The 18,426-nt window shown below is 41.2% G+C and overlaps 1 protein-coding gene across 3 annotated transcripts in view; it reads right to left on the bottom strand.

Annotated features, from left to right (window-relative positions):
- Positions 1 to 18,426, bottom strand: part of ptpn4a (protein tyrosine phosphatase non-receptor type 4a) — a 254,054-nt gene that overhangs the window by 23,087 nt on the left and 212,541 nt on the right. For all 3 annotated transcript variants that reach the window (XM_028808049.2, XM_028808047.2, XM_028808048.2), the window contains 3 exons: positions 15,176 to 15,259; positions 14,950 to 15,006; positions 10,586 to 10,742 (listed from right to left, as the gene is read on the bottom strand). In XM_028808049.2, coding sequence (XP_028663882.2) covers positions 10,586 to 10,742; positions 14,950 to 15,006; positions 15,176 to 15,259 — 298 coding nt within the window. The remainder of the gene's footprint in view (positions 1 to 10,585; positions 10,743 to 14,949; positions 15,007 to 15,175; positions 15,260 to 18,426) is intronic.

Genomic DNA, 18,426 nt, shown 5'->3' with positions numbered 1-18,426 from the left:
CAGCAGGTTTGCTGCCAGGCTGTCTTCACGTGGCTGGGGCAGCAGCAGCAGCAGCGATCATGGTGGTTTCTATCTCTTATTATTGTTAAGTGGCAGTTCTACCTGGTGAATATTGTCAGTACCACAATTAGCTGGAGGACCAATCACCTGAAGCTGGAGCCTCACATTCGTTTTCGATCACTTGTATCAAAATCAGAGTCCGACAAGTCATAATCCAGTTCAAAGACAGTATTTTGCTTTACACATTCGCTTTGATTTCTCGCCAGATCTCAGTCCCATTTTTGCCATTGTTTGCACCTTGCTACTCACGCGCGTGCAGGAAATCTCGGTCAAACCAATGAATCTAACGTTCCTTCAGACAGCGAGAGTCCAACTAAAACATAACAATTGGTTTTGTCACAGTTTACAGTTGATTACCATCATCAAAACTCCTCCTTTTGACAAAAGTCGACATCAGCCCTGAAAGAGTTAATGCTGTGACTGTAGTATTTGTACTTCCATTATTACATTCCTTCTAATGCATTTTAAGTGAAAATCACACATTCTTTATTGCCTGGTTATCTACAAGCCTAAACTAAATGTCACAGTAGAAGGGACTTGTGAATTGTAGATGGGTGCGGTAAACGAGTCTGAGATTTGTCAGGTCAGGAAGACCAACGTTTTGAGGTGAGGCTCACTCAGTCGCGGTGCTGGACTGTACAGAGTATCGTGTTATATAATGTGGTGAGAGCGGCGATGCGTCAAATGTCGATGAGCACATTCAAATGAGAATTGCACTGCATTGTGGGCATGTGACAGTAACAACCCTACAAACAACGGACCCTTGAGAATTCAGGCACTCCATTATTTTTGTGTTTGTCACTGACACAGCGGTTAGCAGCGCTGCCACACAGCTCCACGGCCCTGGTCTTCATTTCAAATCCTGACAATGTCTCTCTGCAGCTTGCACAATATCCCAGTATTCCTGCTGGTTTTTCATTATTTCTTCCGCATCTCGGAACACAAGTATGTTAACTGGCAGGATTACATCTGCCAAGTGTGAACTGTACTTGTAGACTACATAAGGCTTTGCACCACTGTCACACACTACTTATGTGGGGCCCCTAAAGCTTGAACTCTTATGGGGGCCCCTTCAGATGGCTGGGTAACCATTGTTATCTTCTTCAAAGGGGCTGTTCCATGTGTGACGATGCGCGTTCTGCTCCACGCTCCCATCCGACTTCGGTGAGCTCTGAACCCGACACTGCTGGTAATGTCACCAAGATGAGCTGACATATGAGGACAATTCTCAAATGAAGCCAGGGGATAGTTCCAAAAAGTGCCAAAGTGCTTTTATTTTAACCAACAAAATGGTGTCCAAAGTGCAGTGCATCAGGTTCAATAAATCAATAAAAACAAGTGTTTAGTGGGGATAAAAACAACAATAAGTAAATCCGATTAAACCCGAGGTTAAAATGCAGTCTCACTCTTCCCGGTCTTAGCCCACCTCCGCCTCTCATTCTCCCCGGCTCACCCATTGCTCCCGTAGCCAGCGGAGACCCAACAGCTATGAGCTCCTTTCGGCCGACCACTGTCTAGGCTTCCATTAAGGACATGAGGTCGGCTCTCCTCCCTTCATCCTTCGTGCTCATGCAGTCACTCCTCAGATCCCTCGGGAGGACACCTGCCTGGCTCACCCCACTCATTCAGTGGGACATTCAGTGGGGTAGACTAGCCCCTAGAGCGCCACAACCTAACGCTCCTTCGTGGGGCCCCAGCTCGTGCTGTCTCCTCCTTACAGGCGGCCAGACTGTAGCTGCTAAGATGGCTCTTCGCGTCTTCTAACCTCTTTCATTTTCTACTCCTCGATCGATCTATCCATCCATCCCTATTCATCTCCCCGTCTCTCGATCAATCTATCCATCCATTCATCTCTCCCCCTTTTCCTAGTGTCTATTCGTATATATACACACATCTCCCCGCACGTCCATGGGCGCAGCACCTTAATCACACGCTGCAGGAAGCCAATGAAGCAATTGAGAACGATTGTACCCACACGTGCAGGTGTGACTCGCTCCAACTACCCCATTAACTCCTCTCAGTCAAGCAATCGCGCCCACGGTGAATGACACGGCTATACGGATTAAAACCTGGCCTTTTTTTTTAAAGCCGCAGACCCACTATACCACACCATGACATATCAAAACAGCTTTTCTTAAAATATGTAATTCAAATTGCTGTACTTAACTTCAATAAATTATTTATTTCTATCTATTATAAAAAGAAATCCTGTCCCCTGTCCTGATAGTCTACGATACCGTGATCTTCTCGGAAGATAATTTAAAGACCCGCGAGACGAAAGAGACCTGCCACGATGCGTCTCACGGGAACACAGAACGAGAGTCTTGCAAGACAAACCCTACTTACAAGCAATATCAAAAAAAACAAATCAGTAGTGTAAAGGCAGTCATGCAGCACACACACAGCTCCAGGGCTCTCAGTGCACATAAAGCGTATAAGGTCAATACGGTAGAAATGAAACGTCAACGATTAAACGAAGAAGAAAGAAAAGCGTGGAGAAAAGAGACCCAAATGCGTTGGACAGGAAAAAGAGCAAAAAAGAATAATCGAGGTGCAAATTCAGAAAATAAGGAAAGTAATTATCAGCCCGGAACAAGTGGAATTGGGAAAAAAAAGCACAGATCCGGCTCAGAATTAAATGACAGTGAGTAAAAGACAAAGTAGAACTTCATAATGACGTTTACAGACGTTGGCGCTAAACACATGCAGAGCAGGTTAGAGACTATGAAACCAGGGAAATTAGAAAGACTCAAAAAAAACGTCGGCGCTATACACATGTGGAGAAAGTTAAAGGATATGAAAGTAGGAAAATTAGAAAATATAAAAAAGAAAGTAAAGATCGCAGTAGCGCAAACAAACAAACTGCCTCATTTAACTATGCAGCAGTCTAACTTTGGTTTTGCACAATAATTACTACACTATTGCCCCTTAACACTTAATTCTACTTTATTCACATAATTGTACTTATTTATTATGTTCTACTATACTTACCTTTCAATCTATGAGTTTTTGTTAATCTAACTGATATTCTTCTAACTTTGCACAGTTTTTGATAAGCAGATCAGGATGCATTTCACTGCGTGTTGTCCTGTATAAACTATGCATGTGACAAATAAAGAATCTTGAGAGTTTCAAAAACGGAGTTTACCGCACATGCATTTATTGGTTACTTTGTTCATAAAAAGTATTTAGTCAGCCACCAATTGTGCAAGTTCTCCCACTTAAAAGATGAGAGAGGCCTGTAATTTTCATCATAGGTATACCTCAACTATGAGAGACAAAATGAGAAAAAAAATCCAGAAAATCACATTGTCTGATTTTTAAAGAATTTATTTGCAAATTATGGTGGAAAAAAGTATTTGGTCACCTACAAACAAGCAAGATTCTGGCTCTCACAGACCTGTAACTTCTTCTGTAAGAGGCTCCTCTGTCCTCCACTCGTTACCTGTATTAATGGCACCTGTTTGAACTCGTATCAATATAAAAGACACCTGTCCACAACCTCAAACAGTCCCACTCCAAACTCCACTGTGGCCAAGACCAAAGAGCTCTCAAAGGACACCAGAAACAAAATTGTAGACCTGCACCAGGCTGGGAAGACTGAATCTGCAATAGGTAAGCAGCTTGGTGTGAAGAAATCAACTGTGGGAGCAATTATTAGAAAATGGAAGACATACAAGACCACTGATAATCTCCCTCGATCTGGGGCTCCACGCAAGATCTCACCCCGTGGGGTCAAAATGATCACAAGAACGGTGAGCAAAAATCCCAGAACCACACGGGGGGACCTAGTGAATGACCTGCAGAGAGCTGGGACCAAAGTAACAAAGGCTACCATCAGTAACACACTACGCCGCCAGGGACTCAAATCCTGCAGTGCCAGACGTGTCCCCCTGCTTAAGCCACTACATGTGCAGGCCCGTCTGAAGTTTGCTAGAGAGCATTTGGTTGGGAGAATGTCATATGGTCAGATGAAACCAAAATAGAACTTTTTGTTAAAAACTCTACTTATCGTGTTTGGAGGAGAAAGAATGCTGAGTTGCATCCAAAAAACACCATACCTACTGTAAAGCATGGGGGTGGACACATCATGCTTTGGGGCTGTTTTTCTGCAAAGAGACCAGGACAACTGATCCGTGTAAAGGAAAGAATGAATGGGGCCATGTATCGTCAGATTTTGAGTGAAAACCTCCTTCCATCAGCAAGGGCATTGAAGATGAAACGTGGCTGGGTCTTTCAGCATGACAATGATCCCAAACACACCGCCTGGGTAACGAAGGAGTGGCTTCGTAAGAAGCATTTCAAGGTCCTGGAGTGGCCTAGCCAGTCTCCACATCTCAACCCTCACAGGTGGCGCAGTGGTAGTGCTGCTGCTTTGCAGTAAGGAGACTGTGGAAGATTGTGGGTTCACTTCCCAGTTCCTCCCTGTGTGGATAGCACTTTGAGTACTGAGAAAAGTGCTATATAAATGTAATGAATTATTATTATTATTATAGAAAATCGTTGGAGGGAGTTGAAAGACCGTGTTGCCCAGCAACAGCCCCAAAACATCACTGCTCTAGAGGAGATCTGCATGGAGGAATGGGCCAAAATACCAGCAACAGTGTGTGAAAACCTTGTGAAGACTTACAGAAAACCTTTGACCTCTGTCACTGCCAACAAAGGGTATATAACAAAGTACTGAGATGAACTTTTGTTATTGACCAAATACTTTTTTTCCACCATAATTTGCAAATAAATTCTTCAAAAATCAGACAATGTGATTTTCTGGATTTTTTTCTCATTTTGTCTCTCATAGTTGAGGTGTACCTATGATGAAAATTACAGGCCTCTCTCATCTTTTTAAGTGGGAGAACTTGCACAATTGGTGGCTGACTAAATACTTTTTTGCCCCACTGTATATATTTATCTGTCTGCTTATTTAAAAACCTAAATTTACTCCGGGAGTCAAAAACGTTCTGTTTTAGCCCTTGTACAAAAACCTAGACAAAAGCTGGGGTATCACCTTGGTAACCCCATGTACTTTTAGAACTGTGAGAGGAAAATATCACGACGTTACAGACAGGAGTCCAATGCAGAACTCTACTTACTTTGTTACTTTGTAAAAAAAAATGATTAACTGCTGATGATGTCGATCGTTTTGTCTGTGCTGAAATTCCAAACAGAGAAACCTATCCTGACCTCATTAAAAAGATTCAGCATATTGGGACTCACAAGATTACAAATATTGTTTTTACAGAAGTTCTGAAATAAAAGTGAAACTAATGAAATAGCAACAATTCAAAGAAAAAAAAATCTTAAAAGTGTGCATCCGGAAAACCAAACACGGGGGTTGGCGAGCGAAGTGAGCAGGGGGCGAAGCCCCCTAGTATTTTTTAAAAACCTCGACTCATACATTATGCACCCAAAATTAAGCAATGTGGACTAAAGTCAATTCTGGGGCCCTGAAATGTAAGCTTCATTCATTTCACAGCACATCCACCCTGCTGGGCAACAAGCAAGATGTACTGTAAAAGTAAAGCCATCTCAGATAGGGACACCTAGGAGGGGAGTTAAAATGTAGAAAGCAATAAACAATATTTTCTGTTTTCACTTAATGCCATTTAAAGGTAGAACCGGACCCCTCAATTAATAAAGCAGTTGGAATGAAAAGATCCATTATAATGTTATTGGAGGACTGAAACTGGACAACACTGTATCCCATCCAATCTTAATCACCTTTAAATGCGGGCTTAAACCTACTCAAGCACCACAGAGGCAAAGGAAGAACCCACCTTGGATAAGGCGACAGTCCGTTGCAGGTGGCACACATGGGCATGCCAACATTCAATGCCATAATCCGGGATATTCCCGAGGTTAGCATGCTGAGAATTTGCTCTTTTACGCATGTCGGGAGGACCTAAATGTTCTCAAGGCCCACAGTGTTCCCAAATGACAGTCCTACAGTAGGTAAGGAATGGGAATCCTAAAAGGTGCACAGAAGGACCGTCATCGATCATCTCTGTAACAGCTGGTTTGTCTTCTCTAAAGGACAACACATTTAATTTAATTAATTTCCACACACACACTTTTTGTATTTTGCCCGTTTCAGTGAAAATCAACAAAAAAAAGATGCCAAGCTATACCACATATTTCATGAAATGTGAATGAGGTCAGGCTTACACAATGTACCCACCTCCTGCATGAATGCCAACTAGAAGGCCACTCCATTTTGCCAGCAGAGAAGCTTTCTTTGATTAGTCCGAACACCACTGTAGAGCACTTACAGTCCCCTCCTAGACTTGGATGGACCGTTGCTCTCCAGGTTCAGAGTCTGCTTGGCCTCTAGACATTTTTAAATAGCTAACATTGCAAAACAGCGGCAAGGGTGTCAAACTCAGATCCTGGAGGGCCACAGATCTTCATTCCAGTCACCATCCTAACTGTAAACCAATGACTGCTGCTAACAGAACAGATTCCGCTGCCTCGATTTAACAAACTTACTATTTAAGATTTACAACCATTAACTGTTCACGTTTTCCATAACTGCCTGCCACACAATAACAGGATGAAAAGCCAGCTTGAGTCTCAAACGCAAAACGTTGCTAGGCCCCTGATTACTGTGTACGGCTAACTTGCTTTGAAACTCCTGGTTAAAAATAAAGCTAGGATTTGTTTTTACTTAAAATATGACAGAAGGATTGCTGATTCTATTTACATTTATTTTGGCATTTCACATTTGGTGTCATATTCATAGCCAGCTAGCCAACAAACCATCTGTCTACCTACACTCATGGGGAAAAAGTGGGAGGGTCCAGCTACAGACCTCCGCTGGACAGCCAATTAGATTGCAGTTGTGTTTTGTCACATGGTTTACTTGACTTGACCTCCTCAATGGAGTGGAGCTCTGGAGGTCCAGGAGGTCCACAACTAGAGTCTACTGGAAAAAGTACGTAAACCCCATAAGACATCTTTTCTTTTTTTAACGTATCTGTGTATTTCGAGGTTTGATCTTCATTTAAACAGTATCCCTAAACAAAGGTGATATAATCTAACAAATATCAGGGCACATTTACATTTTGTAGTCTATTGTACAACTTAAATAAACATAAATGCAAATTTCACATGAAGAAAAAGTCTCCCCCCCTCCATTTATGACGACCTCAAACACCTCAAATTAGAATCTGGTGCAGGATGATTAGAACATCATGTGAGAGAGAATCTATCTCGTTTGCACCCGTCTTCTTATTTAAACCTCAGACATTTAGTTTGGTTTGCTTTTTATTGTTGAAATGTGTCTCACCACCATGTTGAGATCGAAAGAGCTCTCTGAGGCCATCATAAAGAAAGTTCTAGATGCCTATGAGACTGCGAAGGGTTTTAAAAGGATCTCGAAACAACTGGAAATCAACCACAACCAGTGTCAGGAGGTGCACTGCTGTAATTTACACTTTGGAACACAAACCAGTGCCTAACTCAAAAAAAGTGACTGCGACCAGGACAGAGGGAACACAGACGTTATGCTTTGTGTCTCCTGTGGCGATACGCTGTGTGTTTCTGTACACCTCTCTATTACATAAAAAAATCCTTTGACGCGACGAGACTTTTTGAAAGAGAGATTTTTACAAGTCCCACAAGATGAGACTTTTGCAAGTCACACCCTCCTCTCAAACATTTTCAAACAAGACCACGGTCCTCGAGCATTGAGAAACGAGGACGTCAAACAAATTAATGCCAAAAATGATGATCGGTTACACAGCAAATTGGTTAAATGTGTCCAAAAATGTCGCTCATTTACACAGCAAATTGGATAAATGTGTATCAATAGACTATGCTGAAACAGTTGGTGGTGATCGTGAGGAAGATTAAAAAAAAAACCAGCTTACAGTTTCCCGAAGAATATCTACAACTGTTAACAACATCCGGTCTTCCAACACACGAATTACTGGAGAAAGAAGGACGTATCCAAGAAAGGTAATGTAGTACATCTTCCGCGGATAACGTTAGACACCAAAGGAGATCTTGATATGCCATTCGTATTAAAACGTTAATAGTTTCCCATTGGCATAGCTTTTGCAAAGACAATTAACAAATCTCAGAGCCAAACATTCAAGAAAGTCATTTTATTTAATAGAGAGAAAGAAAGGAAATTCAGTCACGGGCAGTTATACGTTGCGTTGATGCATATGTGACAATTCCCATGAAAATAAAAATCTGTTTAAATTGTACATCCGCATCCCCATACGTAAGAGGCAGAATCGCAAAGAGGCTAGCACGTAACGCAGGCCGAAGGGGTTGACGAGCAAAGCGAGTAGAGGGCAAAGCCCCCTAGTGTTACATTATAAAAAATAAGCAACCCATCAGCCCTTTTCAATTGAAAGATTTTAAACAGCAGAACAAAAGTGATGGCCTTCACCAAGTCCAAAAATGATCACGTACAGTTAGGTCCATAAATATTTGGACAGAGACAACTTTTTTCTAATTTTGGTTCTGTACATCACCACAATGAATTTGAAATGAAACAACTCATATGCAGTTGAAGTGCAGACTTCCGTTTATTGGACAATTGACTCTTTGGCTATTTCATGGGCAGGTGTGGTCAAGTCCGTCATTATGTCCTTATCAATTAAGCAGATAAAAGGCCTGGAGTCGATCTGAGGTGTGGTGCTTGCATGTGGAAGATTTTGCTGTGAACAGACAACATGTGGTCAAAGGAGCTCTCCATGCAGGTGAAAGAAGCCATCCTTAAGCTGCGAAAACAGAAAAAACCCATCGGAGAAATTGCTACAATATTACGAGTGGCAAAATCTACAGTTTGGTCCATCCTGAGAAAGAAAGCAAGCACTGGTGAACTCAGCAACACAAAAAAACCTGGACGTCCACGGAAGACAACAGTGGTGGATGATCGCAGAATCATTTCCATGGTGAAGAGAAACGCCTTCACAACAGCCAACCAAGTGAACAACACTCTCCAGGGGGTCAGCGTATCGAGATCCAAGTCTACCATAAAGAGAAGACTGCATGATGGGTGCACTGCAAGGTGCAAGCCACTCATAAGCCTCAAGAATAGAAAGGCTAGATTGGACTTTGCTAAAGAACATCTAAAAAAGCCAGCACAGTTCTGGAAAAACATTCTTTGGACAGATGAAACCAAGATCAACCTCTACCAGAATGATGGCAAGAAAAAAGTATAGAGAAGGCGTGGAACAGCTCATTATCCAAAGCATAGCACATCATCTGTAAAACACGGTGGAGGGAGGCAGTGTGATGGCATGGGCGTGCATGGCTGCCAGTGGCACTGGGACACTAGTGTTTATCGATGACGTGACACAGGACAGAAGCAGCCGAATGAATTCTGAGGTGTTCAGAGACATACTGTCTGCTCAAATCCAGCTAAATACAGCAGTCAAATTGATTCATGATACAGATGGACAATGACCCAAAACATACAGCCAAAGCAACCCAGGAGTTTATTAAAGCAAAGAAGTGGAAAATTCTTGAATGGCCAAGTCAGTCACCTGATCTTCACCCAACTGAGCAGGCATTTCACTTGTTGAAGACTAAACTTCAGACAGAAAGGCCCACAAACAAACAGCAACTGAAAGCCGCTGCAGTAAAGGCCTGGCAGAGAATTAAAAAGGAGGAAACCCAACATCTGGTGATGTCCAGGAGTTCAGGACTTCAGGCTGTCATTGCTAGCAAAGGGTTTTCAACCAAGTATTAGAAATGAACATTTGATTTCCAGTTATTTAATTTGTCCAATTACTTTTGAGCCCCTGAAATGAAGAAGGGATTGTGTTATAAAAATGCTTTAGTTGTCTCACATTTTTATGCAATCGTTTTGTTCACCCCACTGAATTAAAGCTGAAAGTCTGCACTTCAACTGCATCGGAGTTGTTTCATTTCAAATTCATTGTGGTGATGTACAGAACCACAATCAGAAAAAAGTTGTCTCTGTCCAAATATTTATGGACCTAACTGTATGTAACCCTGGGTGACAAATAAAACGTTTACTTTGCCCTGATGTATTCAACCAAAAAATAAGTCTGCAAGAAACGAGTATGTGAAAAAGTAAGTACACCCTATGATTCAGTACCCTTTAGAACCGCATTTAGAAGAAACAGCTCCAAGTCGTGGTTTCTTGAGCCTTTCAGTCTCTTCAGGCCTACTGAAGGATTTGCACCCATTTGTCCTTAATGCACCTCTTCAGCTCATTGACGTTACTCATGTGAGGACATAAGACTATGACTGCATAAATGCACCAGGAGCAACCTTCAGCACTGCACTACCATACCTATGCCACACTAAGAAAGTAAAGTCTTAAAGAGAGAGCATAACCTCAATATGACAGGCTAAGGAAAAACTCGCTCCATGTCATATACTGTACATCAAATCAATGACAAATAAAACTAACAAAGCAGTTTACAGGCAGACTATAAAGTAGGCACCCACTAATCTCCTCCTATTCATTTTTTTACATTAAAATGCAATGTCCAAGGATTTCAAATCAAAATGACCTTATTTTTAAGAAGTGCATTTGACTAACCATTAGGCCGAACAAGCAACAGCAGCTCCCCAGAATGGCTTTCACAGCTTGCTTTGATGAACATGACAACCTGGTCATGAGTATGTTCTGAAATATCTCTGCCGTTTATCAGCACGACCTGATCTCCTTCATTCAGACGAGGGACACAGAGGTCAGCCTAAAATATAAAAGATTATTTAAATACAAAAAAAAAAAAGCAGACATAAAGGTAATAATGGTATTGTCACAAAGGACATTTGGAGCCCCCAGAACATTACATGAAAACAAGACGTGCTAGGTACAAAGAAAAGCTGGTTGTAAAATGTCTATATGTAAGTAATTTCAACAGTGTGCTATTAAAATGTTAGCAGGCTCATACAATTTGTAGTAACTGTACTATTTATCATTTGTACGATTTACTAATTATAACTGAGTACACACAAGTAAGGAAGCACACATGTGTATTATTTAAGGGCAGCCTTGGGTCACAAGTCAGCAAATGTCACTGAACATCTGGTCTGTTCAAGAAAAAAAATCTAAACCAGAGTTGGTCAAGCTACCTGGCAGGTGCTGGCACTGCTTAGTTACTGGTCCGCCTCATTCACCACTCACAATGTTCCCATTAATCCCACTGTACTTAACACCTATCATCCAGGACCTTCCCTGGTCTCACGACTTCCTAGCCAGTTGGGTTACTGGCCTTGCAGTCTCAGCCTGCACAGATGTCTGCATTATCGGCAACACCCCCCCTTTAAAAAACGGATTGGACTGTGCCAGTGGAAGGTGCCATGAGTTACAGGTGCCTCCCCCCACTTCAAGAATGCAGATGGAATTCACCATGATGTTGTATTCCAATTGCCATTTGTTGGGCAATGGGCCTTAATTTCTATTTTATTCTTTCTTTCTGCAAAAAAAAAACCCAAAAACAATCAAACTAACTTTTAATTATTTGATTTGATATACTTTGTTAATCCCTGGGGGGAAATTGTCTCTTCACATGACCTTTGGGGGTCAGAGCGCAGGGTCAGCCATTATACAGCGGCACCTGGAGCAATTTTCAGGTTAAGGGCCCAATGATTGATTGACAGACAGACAGACAGACAGACAGACAGACAGACAGACAGACATGAAAGGCTAGATAGATAGATAGATAGATAGATAGATAGATAGATAGATAGATAGATAGATAGATAGATAGATAGATAGATAGATATGAAAGGCACTATATACTGATAGATAGATAGATAGATAGATAGATAGATAGATAGATAGATAGATAGATAGATAGATAGATAGATAGATAGATAGAATAGATACTCTTATTAATCCCAAGGGGAAAGTCACCAGTAGATAACTGGTTTCAATGATAGATAGATAGATAGATAGATAGATAGATAGATAGATAGATAGATAGATAGATAGATAGATAGATAGATAGATAGATAGATAGATATGAAAGGCACTATATACTGATAGATAGATAGATAGATAGATAGATAGATAGATATGAAAGGCATGATAGATAGATAGATAGATAGATAGATAGATAGATAGATAGATAGATAGATAGATAGATAGATAGATAGATATGAAAGGCACTATATACTGATTGATAGATAGATAGATAGATAGATAGATAGATAGATAGATAGATAGATAGATAGATAGATAGATAGATATGAAAGGCACTATATACTGATAGATAGATAGATAGATAGATAGATAGATAGATAGATAGATAGATAGATAGATATGAAAGGCACTATATACTGATAGATAGATAGATAGATAGATAGATAGATAGATAGATAGATAGATAGATAGATAGATAGATAGATAGATAGATAGATAGATAGATAGATAGATAGATAGATACTTTATTAATCCCAAGGGGAAAGTCACCAGTAGATAACTGGTTTCAATGATAGATAGATAGATAGATAGATAGATAGATAGATAGATAGATAGATAGATAGATAGATAGATAGATAGATAGATAGATAGATAGATAGATATGAAAGGCACTATATACTGATAGATAGATAGATAGATAGATAGATAGATAGATAGATAGATAGATAGATAGATAGATAGATAGATAGATAGATAGATAGATAGATAGATATGAAAGGCATGATAGATAGATAGATAGATAGATAGATAGATAGATAGATAGATAGATAGATAGATAGATAGATAGATAGATAGATAGATAGATAGATAGATAGATATGAAAGGCACTATATACTGATTGATAGATAGATAGATAGATAGATAGATAGATAGATAGATAGATAGATATGAAAGGCACTATATACTGATAGATAGATAGATAGATAGATAGATAGATAGATAGATAGATAGATAGATAGATAGATAGATAGATAGATAGATAGATAGATATGAAAGGCATGATAGATAGATAGATAGATAGATAGATAGATAGATAGATAGATAGATAGATAGATAGATAGATAGATATGAAAGGCACTATATACTGATTGATAGATAGATAGATAGATAGATAGATAGATAGATAGATAGATAGATAGATAGATAGATAGATAGATAGATAGATAACTTTATTAATCCCAAGGGGAAATTCACCAGTAGATAACTGGTTTCAATAATAAAAGTGGCCTTTTAATGGAGTCTGTGCTGACCGTCCAATCTGATGAGAGAATCTTTCCATCCGATGATTCTAACGATTCTAATTCCGAGATGACTTTTCCATACACAGGAGAGAAGTGTCCTTACATGGTGGGTTTTTACTTTCTCTTAATTGACTGGACACTATATAGGTTCTTAGTGTATTAAACTAACGGTTAAAGATGAATGCTGAGAATGACCTGTTTGTATTTTTATATCCCACCTCATTTGGTTGTTATTCCTCCAGATTGGGTTAAAGAGAGCTGAGGTGTGGGACTGACTGGAACCACACACGATGGCACATGAGCAGTGGACTGAGACTTTTGAGTTTCATATTCCATTAGAACACTCTGGACGAGAACAGGTCTTTCAGCCCAACAAAACTTGCCAGTCCTATCCAGTTATTTCTTCCAAAATACATCAAGTCGAGTTTTGAAAGTCCCTAAAGTCTTCCTGTCCACCACACTACTTGGACGCTTATTCCTGTGTCTCTGGTTGTCTTCCTAATGTTTCTGTGAAATTTCCCCTTCACAAGTTTCCAACTGTGTCCCCGTGTTCCTGATGAACTTATTTTAAAATAACCGTCTCGATCCACTGGACTAATTCCCTTCATCATTTTAGACACTTCTGTCAGGTCACCTCTTAATCTTATTTTGCTTAAACTGTAAAGGCTCAGCTCTTTTAATCATAGCGGTTCTCAAACTGTGGGGTGCACCCCGCAAATGTTGCCATATGTGGCGTAATTTCGGTATTTGTAGGAAAATTGTAAACTTATAGCGGTGTATCGGCAGCAAAAAATATAGGAATAAATTTTATTAGGGTTTCAAAAAAAACGTTAGGAAGGTGCGATTAAAACCGTTATGAAAACTCGGGGTGGCAAATACTTAAAGGTTGAGAAATACTGTCATAACTCATTCCCTGTAACCCCCCATAATCAGCCCAGTTGCTCCTCTCTGGACCTTCTCTTGCGCTGCTATGTCCTTTTTGTAGTCTGGAGACCCAAACTGCACCCAGTACCCCAGATGAGGCCTCACCAGTGTATTCTAAAGCCTGAGCAGAACCTCCTGTGACTTGTTCTCCACACATCAAGGCGCTATATAACCTGACATTCTGTTAGCCTTCTTAATGTCTTCTGAACACTGTCTGGAAGTTGAGTCCATTCTTTGAAAGTTGTGCCCTCAGGGCAACTCCAGTAGATAACTGGTCCATTAATACAGCAGACTGGCTTTGCCAAAAAAGGAAATTGCTGAGGAGGAGGATGGCGGCCGGTTGGCCGAGGTACCCAGGACTCTGACTTTGCCTTTCACTTTCTCAGTTATAACTGACCATGGACCCCCCTTGAGGTTGATTTTCTCCATGAATGCTGCTGACTGAGTTTTTGTTTTCCACTCCTGTGATGTCAGTTGGCCACAGTTTATCAATTAATTAATGGACAGACAGTGCTGGCCTCTGTTTATGTAATGCAGCTTCATACTACTTGGTTGTCTTTATGCAATCCTTCTGTAAATAGTAAAGTCTGCAGTTGCATTTTACCCGACAATGTGTCAAAGTGGCCTGTGCCTGCAGTCACCTTAAGAGTGCTACAGTATATACAAAATAAACTGAACTGAAATGAAATAAACAATCGCCACACACAAGTGGGCAGCAATGGTATTTGCTTCACACCAAAGTTGATTTCAATAAAAATATATTTTAATATTCAGAACAAAGACAGACAAAAAAAGTCAAAAACTTACTGATGTTCCGGGTGCCACACGAGAAACAATTACTGGCATTTTCTGATCTGAACCACCCTGGGGGTATAAAAAAAAAAAAAGCAACTTAATGTTATTTGAGGTTAAAAGCAATATGAACGGAGGTTATGCAGGGTCTTTCTTACCAAACATGGCCACAACGACCACCAGAGCAAACTGGATATGACAAATGCAGTAAGCTAAAATGTTTGCAGAAAATGCAGCTTACCTTCACGTTGAAACCAAATCTTCCGTTCTCATCTGGCTTCATTCTGATGAGCACTAGATTGTCATGTGGAATGACACCATTTAACTGTGAAGTAAATAATACAGTTTAACACTCCTTAATACACGATGCACTATGTGGACACCCCTCCAAATGACTGCGCTCAGGCGTTTCACTGTTAACAGCACATGACCATTGACCATCACTGTCAGTGGAGTGAGTCGTGCTGAAGACCTCAGGGACTTTCAAATATATGGCACTGTCATAGGGAGTCACCTTTGCCACAAGTCAGTATGTGCAATTCCTACCCTGCTCAATTGCAAACGCTATTACTGTGCAATGGAATCATTAAGGAGCAACAGCAGCTTAGCCACAATGTGGTAGACCACGCAAAATCCATATTAATGTCCATGGGCTTTGGAATGAGAGGTCCAACAAGCTCATATAGGAGAGTCAGTTTGTAGCACTGCCACACAGTAAATGTGGCGTGTCTGCTGCTTGTCTGCCTGTGCGCCCATACATGCTGTTTTAAGAGTAAACAGGTGATGGACAGCAGCACCCCTGGAGGCTGGATGTCCAGTTTCAGAAGTCATTGCACTGTTTTTAAGAGGAAGAAGGAGGACTGCAATCGGAGGAAAAATACGGAAAAACTAGCAACACGAATCAGCACCTGCATTGGCCATGTAAAAAAGGGACCACGGCTACGAAAACCCGTCTAGATAGGAGAGGGGCAGCGTTCGTAATCAGGGCCATGAATCCTGCATTTAGTTATGACTAGCGGACCCGGGTGAGTTCGCTGAAGTTCTCTTTTTTTTTTATCATGGCGAGGTACTGACTGTGGAAACGTTTAACATTTATATACCGTATATACTCACTCTCCCACAGATAAGATTTTACCGTATAATTCCCAGTATTTGTGGGATCTGTGGCAGAGCGACGGGCGCTGAGCAGGCTCCTGTCAATCATGGAGAATCCACTGCATCCACTAAACAGGATCATCTCCAGACAGAGGAGCAGCTTCAGCGACTGAGGAGATCGTTCCTCTGGAACACTATGTGGCTCTTCAATTCCACACGGGGGGGGTAAATGTTAATATTATACAAAGTTATTGACTGTTATACCTGCATTGTTATCACTCTTTAATTTAAAATTGTTTTTATCAGTATGCTGCTGCTGGAGTATGGGAATTTCCCCTTGGGATTAATAAAGTATCTATCTATCTATCTATCTATTTTAAAATGTCAGTCATATAAGTCGAATGCAGAAAACTCACGCCATTGGTCCAAGAGATTACGATATGCTAATGCCCACCTGAGAGAGTAACTACAGAGCACACGGCCTTTGTTTTTCTATTGTGAAGGACAGCCGGGTCCCATGCCCGGCAGGGACGCCCCTGCTGCATCTGTTCCGGGGGAGCCACCATGGGCAGCTCAGTACCTCCCCCGGGACGCTTGGTGGCAGCCTCCCTGGTGGACGATGATTCCCCAACCTGGCGCAAGGCTCCATGGGAGATGGAGTCCTCTACAGCCTGGTTGGGGGCTTGGATGGCTGCCAGGGAGAGCTGCATGGACTTTCCAGCCCAGCTGGTCGACTCGTCAGCCCCACCCGGAAGGTCAATTAGGACCAGGTAATCAAGCACCTGGAACGCTTCCGGGTGGGGTATAAAAAAGGCCAGCCACCACCACTCGGGAGAGCCAGAGTCGGGAGGAGGAGGACTAAGCCTAAGGAGGAGTGGTGGTGCTGAGGTGGATAGAGAGAGTATTTGTGAGTGTATTTGGGACTGTGTTGGGCCTGTGGGACACAGGGAAGGCGTGCCCCATGGCTGAAGAAATAATAAAGCGTGTTTTATTTAAGTACGTGCCGGGTTGGGCGCTATATAGCGCCTTTTACACTATGTAATGTGCCCACGTGACCACATGGTAATACCCAAACTATTCCAAAGTGACGCTTGCATTGATTTGTGTTTTTAGTATCTCACACCCTCATACACCTTTATCGTAAGAGCATCCCTTATCTACGATGGAGCGTTCGATCAGAAGAAAATATGAAGCTGGTTTGAAATTAAAAGTCTTTGAAGTGGTGAAAGAAATTGGTAACTGCGCTGCTGCAACAAAATTTGATGTGTCTGAGAAACTGGTGTGAGATTGGAGAAGGCAAAAAGATGTAAAAATAAATAAATGAATTAAAATGTAGGTTTCGTATTTTTGAACAGGCATATAAGTCGGGGTCTGATTTTATGATCGATTTTTCAGGTTTCAAGACCCGACTTATACGCGAGTATATACGGTAGTCAGTTTCTTTCATTAATCTGCGTCTGCAATTTATCCACCCATTATAATAAGACAAGTTGAACTTGTGTGAGGGGCTGGGGTTGTGTATTTCACGGTTTATATTTTTATTCACACTTGTGCATATCTTTTTTTTTAATGTATATATTTGTCTTTTTTTATATATACAAGACATACTGTATTTATTTGATTGTTACAGATGATTATATCAAAAGAAGGAGGTATGGTGGGGCGCTTCAGGGGGTGATGCTGGCCTATCCTTTAAGTAACTGCCTTTCAGTTTACAGTAGGAGGGTGAGTGGTAGTTATTGGCCCCCTGTCAGCATTTTGGGTCCGATTCGTTGCAAGACATCATTAAGCTTTTGGCCACTTTTGGACTCCAAACATCTGAATGATGATGGAACAGGATGCACCAGAATCAAATTTCATGTGTCACAGGGAAGGGTCTGAACACTTTTTTGTGTCAATGTGATATAGTTGACTTTGTTTTTGTTTTTAATAAATTTGCAAAAAATTTCTAAAATTGTCTCTTTTGTCATTTGATGAGGGAAAAAAACATTAATGTCAGCGTAAGGCTGCAATACAACAAAATGTTGTGACAACTGAAAGGCTTGTCTGACTGTAATTCCACCCTGAGTCGAGGGTTGGCACTGATGCCTACTTCTTCTCCTCCTTTCTCCGCTGTAGATCTGCCAACCGGCAATCCCAATGACATCAATTCCGGGTCGTGGTTCCTTGGCCCCGCCCCTTCCCGTAGAGTATCTTCTTAAGGGGGCACCGCCGCCATCTTTGAATGTGTCTGACTACTGTCTCTAATAAGACCTCGTATTTTCTTGATTATTTTGCCACCAATTTTACTGGGCTCGCCTCCAAGATGCCCCAAATTTTTATCTTGTGTTATCGGTTTTACAAATGTACAAAAGTGCAGAGGCCTGAATACGTTCTGAAGGCCCAGTACAAACACTG

The sequence above is a fragment of the Erpetoichthys calabaricus genome, chromosome 8 (genome assembly GCF_900747795.2).
Source record: "Erpetoichthys calabaricus chromosome 8, fErpCal1.3, whole genome shotgun sequence".
NCBI lineage: Eukaryota > Metazoa > Chordata > Cladistia > Polypteriformes > Polypteridae > Erpetoichthys > Erpetoichthys calabaricus.
The sequence above is the reverse complement of the archived record's forward strand: the minus strand, read 5'-3'. Positions and strand labels throughout refer to the sequence as shown.